Raw genomic sequence first — 6,390 nt, forward strand, 5'->3', positions numbered from 1 at the left:
ATATATATATATATATATGTATGTATACACATATATATATGTGTGTGTGTGTGTATATATATATATATGTATATCAAAATTGTGATGGCACCTGTGCCCAGCATCGCCTGACTGGCCTTCATGCCGATGGCATGTAAAAGCACCCACTACACTCTGAGTAGTTGGCGTTTAGGAAGGGCATCCAGCTGTTGATACTCTGTCAAATGCTGTGCGTGAGAAAACCGTGCAAGCCAAATGGAGTTTAAATGTTCAAGTGGACTAAACCTTTCATATCCCCCCAAACAGATAACAACATCTTATGTGGGTGAAGACCTTTAGCCTGGAGTGCTGTTATTTCTCCTTTCTCTATCCACTGTCTTTAGCACTTGACATTGCTAGTCATTATTCTTTTCAAAACGGGTTCATTTGTGAGGTATGACAGCGAAGAAGAGCACACATTCACTCTCAGTGCGCAAAATAAAGTAATTAAGTCTGAATGATTTGAGATGTCTAGATATCAAAAGCATCAACTCAAGTGTGCTGAAGAGATGATTGCAGTGGTTTAATGAATTAGTAATATACTTTGTAGCTGACTTTCTCTACTCATGCAAATTATTGACTTCAGTTTTTAATTTCTTATTCTTTAGAAACATGCCTATCCTGCTGATGAACTGATGCCTCTCAGTTGCAAAGAGCGCTATCGAGGTCAAGAAAAATCACGAGGAGATATAGATGAATGCATGGGCAAGTAAGGCAGTTTTTTTATTTATTTATTTAACTTTAAAATGATATCTCTTTTATTCTCAGATATTAAAAAAAAAAATTTTCTGTATATTAACAGCTTTAAAGTTAAAAGTGAAATCTCTCTGAAGGTGTATAAAATGATTATTTAAATACTTTTAAGAGAAGTTCTGGTTCAAGAACATGAGAAAAAAATGTTAATTTCATGATAGTGAAACCTCTTCATAAAATACATGGATAAAAATGCCTAATGAATTATTTGCAACTCCTTTTAGGATAAAACATTGTTGATTTTGGATGTCAAATTTATTAACATCACTAGCAGAAATACCCAGTGTTACCCGGGTTAAAGAAAATAATGAAATCTAAAAACGCTGTCTAGATTATGCAGATCTCAACTGCTAGTAGCTGAGATACCAACTTTCTGCATTAATAACTCTCCAACCCATGCCCGCATGGAACATAGATAGTAAATGTTAAAAAAAAGTCTTCATCTCATATATGTATATAAAGTAAATACATGTAATTCAAAAACATGTTTTGTGTAGCTTATTTCATAAAGAAAAACAGGTACACATAGTTAATCAGACAATGCAGGTGGATATTTTCCCCAATGATATAATAGTAGCTGATAGATGGAGAGAGAGCCCTCAATTTAATGAAACATGTTTTGAAAGAAGCTGAAAGTGTTTCAGCAAAGTCAGTTTAGTATAAAGTTAGTTTCATTTTGCACCAAAACTACAAATGCCATATTTCTTGTGAAGCAAGCCATACTTTGTATTTATTGATTTTCAGTAGGCTTTTAATAGAATCCCTTGCTTTGAAGTATCGTGCAATGTGAAGAAACTAAATATAAATGGTTTGAGAGTGACCAGACATTAAAGGTATCAACTGAAGTGTACTGAAGAAATGATTGCAGTGGTTTGGATTCTTAATTTAATTGGATGAGTGCTGGGTCAAAAAATGTCATTTATTCCCAATGGGTAGTACCTCTAGAAGAGGAAACTGAAGGAAGTAATATTAGTAATTTCAGAGAACCAGGTTGTATAGAAGAAAGACAATTGGTTGATTTGGTCTGCTCATGCAAATTAACATTTAATTTCTTATTTCTTATTTATAGAAAGATGACTATCCTGCTGATGAACTGATGCCTCTCAGTTGCAAAATATGCTAGAGCCTGCTTTTTCATACAGGATGAAATCCTTTTTCTTTATTAGTAGAGGCATCAATTACCAATATTATTCTGCATTTTCTTTACTCTGCTACTGTATGGCTTTGAAGGCATTTATTTATTTACATGTAAGTTTGTATGCATTGTGGGATAATTAAGATTGCAAACCAAAAGCTTTTATTGCAACCAGCCATGTCTGGGCCAAATGTGCCTTTCAGTGAGGGAGTATGGTAACCCAGGCATGATCTGACTCTGTAAGATCTTTCAGTTAAGGATTTGTAATCATAGATTAACACACACACACACGGTAGCAATATCATCACAATCAAATAAGCAACTGGGAAAAAAAGAGCTTAGGGATGAGCTAAGCAACTTCTAATAAACAAAACAATGATTTCAAAAGTACAATAGCATAGGAGGCATTTGGTTACAATCTTGTTGAAGTAGAGAAAAAGTAAAATGCTTTCAGTCCTGTTCACCTCTTGTAAATCCTAGAATTCCAGAGACCACAAAGTCAGAAAACCAGGATTCGTCCTGATCTACCATCAGGAATTATCATTGAGAGAATAAGGTATTGCATGGAAATATGTCAAGGAGTCAGTTCTGCCTTACACATGTCTTTTTGAGAATATCTTCAAAGTATATGTCAAAAATATAAACGATGAAGAAAAGATTGACTTGATTCTGTATAGATATTAAGTTTGACCAAGGTAAGTATTCCTACCCGATTGTAAAGTGAAGGAAGCCAGACTAACAAATCTATATTAAATGATTTAATTTTCTTGTATCTGATAAGAAATGAACTAGAGCTCAAAAGATAAATGAAAATATGTCCTGTGATGGATCTAACATTATCATCATCATTTAACATCTGTCTTCCATGCTTACATGGGTAGGATGATGGACAGGAACTGACCAGGTAGAAGACTATTTTAGGCTGCTGTGTCTGTTTTGGCAGAGTTTTTTTTATGGTTGGATGCCCTTCCTAACACCAACCACTCTGTAGAGTGGACTCAGTGCTTTTTTATGTTGCACTAGCACAAGTGAGGTTAGTTTTGGCATGATTTTTACAGCTGGATGCCCATCCAAATGCCAACCACTTTATAGTGTGAACTGGATGCTTTTTAAGTGGCACCAGTACTGGCAGGGTCACTAAGTAACTCACAAGACAAGGGATTTTGAGAGGGACAGGGGCATTTGAGGAGGGAACTTGTGTTAAAGGATGAAAGGCTAGAGTGAGACAGAGAGGCAGAAACAGGTGTCTTGCTATTGAGGTGGTACATGGTTACCCAGAGACAGAGGACAAGAAAGAGGACAGAAACAGGTGTGCTGATGTAAAAGAGATACTTGGTTACCTCGTCAGAGGGAAAGCAAGAGAAGGAGAGAGAGAGAGTGATCAAGAATGAGGGCAGAAACAGGTGTGCTGCTGTAGATGGCATACATGGCTACCCAGCCAGAGGGAAGAGCAATGGAAAGGGAGAGAGAGAGTGAGTAACAGTAAAAGTGCAAGAGAGAACAGGAGATGATGTGCCAGTGCATATTCGCAAGTAACATAGATCAGAGCATAGATGTGATGGTAAAGTAAGGAGGAGAGGTATGGAGGTCATAATATACATGGTCAGGTATTGCCAAGAAGGCACAAGTAAAGAGTGGGAATTGCAGTGACTGGTAAAAATCTGGGTATAAAGATAGGGTAGGGGGAAAGCAGCAATACAGTGAGCAGGGCAGTGAGGGGAGGAAAGGGGATTGGAAGACAATCATTGTTTATGAAGAAGAAATGGGAAGAAGAGAACGATACAGTTTAGAAGAGGAGATGTAGTTCGGTTTCTTGGGGTAGAGTGTGTGAAAAGTTGATCTTACATGTGGGTGGAACACAGTGCTTCTAGAACTCAGTTTCACTGACATAGGTGGGACTTCTTTAGAATCTCATATTGCCAAACATCTCAATCTATTGTCATTTCCTCTATGAGCCCTAACATCCTAAGATCAGTCCTCACCACTTCATTCCATGTCTTCCTGGGTCTCCCTCTTCCACCAGTACCATTCACTTTCAGTGATTGACACTTCTGTATAGAGCTGTCTTTACTCATATGCATCACATGTCCAAACCAATGCATTCTCCTCTCTTGCAAGCAACATTTAATCCCTTTTATGCTTAACTTTTCTTTCAACACAGTTGCACTTTGTTGGTCATGCACACTGATGTTGCAAATCCAATGGAGCATATTACCTTCATTCCTCTCCAGTCAATGCATGTCCTCTGCATTCAGAGCCCATGTCTGACTACCATGAGTATGGCCATTCTCACACAAGCGTCATACAATCTACCTTTCACTCTAAGAGAGAATCCTTTTGTTGCCAACAGAGGCAGTAGCTCTCTGAACTTCCTCCATCCTATTCTTAGTCTACAAACAATACTTTCAGAACATCCACCACCATTACTAATTTTGTCACCGAAGTAGCAGAAACTATCTACTATGTCAAGAGAGCCACCTGGGCATTTAATTGAGTCCAAGTTCCATGTGCTCTTAGTACTTATTGTTCCTGTACATCTGCCACACATGAAAGTGACCTTATCTGTTAATCTACCTTTGATTCCACTGCATCTCTTATGTATCTGCAGCTTATACTTGATGTAGCAAATGGAATTACTTCCCACTCCTTTCCTACATATTGAACATGGTCATTTTCCTGAAGAAAGAGAATCTTATTTGCTTTCTTGCTAACAACAGCTTTAGTCTTTGCTAGGTTAACTTTAAGGCTAAGGCATTTTGATTCCAGCTTTTACTTCCAAATTGAGAATTTCTCCAATTCTGCTTCAGATTCTGCAATAAGAGCAAGGTCATCAGCATATAACATTTCCCATGGGATTCCAATTTTGAATTTCTCTGTTATGGCCTGGAGAACTGGGATAAATAAGAATGGACTAAGCACTGATCACTAGTGAACTCCAACTTGTATGCTAAATTCATCACTGTATTCAAGGCCGACTCTCACCTTACTGACAGCATTGCTGTACATGGCTTGTATGGTTCTAATGAGCCACTCTTCTACTCCTAGCTTCCTTAGAGACCACCAATTAAGAGAGCAGGGAACCCTGTTGAAAGCTTTCTCCAGGTCAATGAAGGCTAAGTACAATGGTTTACTTATGACCAAATACTTTTCTTGCAGTTGTCTCACTAGGAAGATAGCATCTGTAGTACTTTCCCAGGAACAAAACCAATCTGCATCTCGTCTAGTTTAACTCTATTCCTAATCAATTGAGCTGTAACTCTCTCTGTAATTTTCATGACCTGATTCAACAGCTTGATACCTCTGTAGTTGTTTCTATCTAAGGCATCACCTTTAATAAGAGGAGTAGTAGTACTCCATTGGTTACGACAACAAGTGTCCTAGCTGATATGATCAACGGAACAGCTTGCTCGTGAAATTAACGTGCAAGTAGCTAAGCACTCCACAGACATGTGTACCCTTAACATAGGGCCAGTAAAGAGTGGGGTAAGAAGGGTATGAAAGTAGTCATATGTCCATATATATACATATACACAGTATTAACCTCATATATTTATATATACATACATCATATATGTCTATATACGCAAACCCTATGCAGCATGGTATGAATCTTACATATTCATACATACAGACACGTATGTATGCATGCATGCATACAAGAACAGATGAGGTAGAACAATTAGATGTGAAGGGCAATGCAGGCTTTATGGATGTATGCTAAATGTGTCTCATTGATGTACAAAATATCATAATGCTATCTTTCTATGAATCATGATATAGGGCAGGGGTAGGCAACTTTTTGAGAGTGCGTGCCAAAACTGCCAAAAATCTCTGATACAAAATTCTTTCACATGTGCCAACTAAATTTTTTTGAGAACATATGTCAAAAATCAATCAGCTGTTAAGGTACAACATTCAGTAAATTCCATAAAAAAATGTTATTTATTTTTGTAGGTGGAAATTGACATTTTCTTTGAAGGCAGCATAAAATGAAAGAGAGGGGAAATAGACATGAATGTATGTATGTGTTGATGAGGGGTGTGAGACAGAAAGTGCATGTGTGTGTGGGTGTGTGAGGGAGAGAGAGCATACATTTAAAAAAAATTTTCTCATCTTTTTTGAGTGTGTGAGTGATTTACTGAGAGAGAGGTGTGTTGTTGTGTGTGCATGAGAGAGATAGTGTAAATTTTATTTATTTACTTTTTCATGCATCTTTTTTAGTGAGAGAGAGAGAAGGTGTCTTGCTCTGTGTGTGTCAGAGAGAGAGAGAGAGAGTAAGTGATAGTATAAATTTTATTTCTTTAGTTTTTCTTTCAAAAATTTTTTTACTGTCACTCTCTCCCTCTTTTTCACACACACACACACACACACACACACACACACACAGCAAGACATTTTCTCTCTCTCTGACAACACCTCTCTCTCTCTCTGTCAATCACACACTAAAAAAAGATGCGAGAAAAAGTAAATAAATAAATAAAATT

At 37.3% G+C, this 6,390-nt stretch overlaps 2 protein-coding genes across 4 annotated transcripts in view; one reads left to right on the forward strand and one right to left on the reverse strand.

The window, feature by feature from the left end:
* The window catches only part of LOC106874050 (ER degradation-enhancing alpha-mannosidase-like protein 3), a 344,953-nt gene that overhangs the window by 207,598 nt on the left and 130,965 nt on the right, over positions 1-6,390 (forward strand). For all 3 annotated transcript variants that reach the window (XM_052969334.1, XM_052969331.1, XM_052969330.1), the window contains exon 3: positions 627-727. In XM_052969334.1, coding sequence (XP_052825294.1) covers positions 627-727 — 101 coding nt within the window. The remainder of the gene's footprint in view (positions 1-626; positions 728-6,390) is intronic.
* Positions 1-6,390, reverse strand: part of LOC106874461 (ER degradation-enhancing alpha-mannosidase-like protein 3) — a 193,216-nt gene that overhangs the window by 23,643 nt on the left and 163,183 nt on the right. The gene's annotated exons all lie outside the window — the stretch shown is intronic.

The sequence above is a fragment of the Octopus bimaculoides genome, chromosome 1 (genome assembly GCF_001194135.2).
Source record: "Octopus bimaculoides isolate UCB-OBI-ISO-001 chromosome 1, ASM119413v2, whole genome shotgun sequence".
Lineage (NCBI taxonomy): Eukaryota > Metazoa > Mollusca > Cephalopoda > Octopoda > Octopodidae > Octopus > Octopus bimaculoides.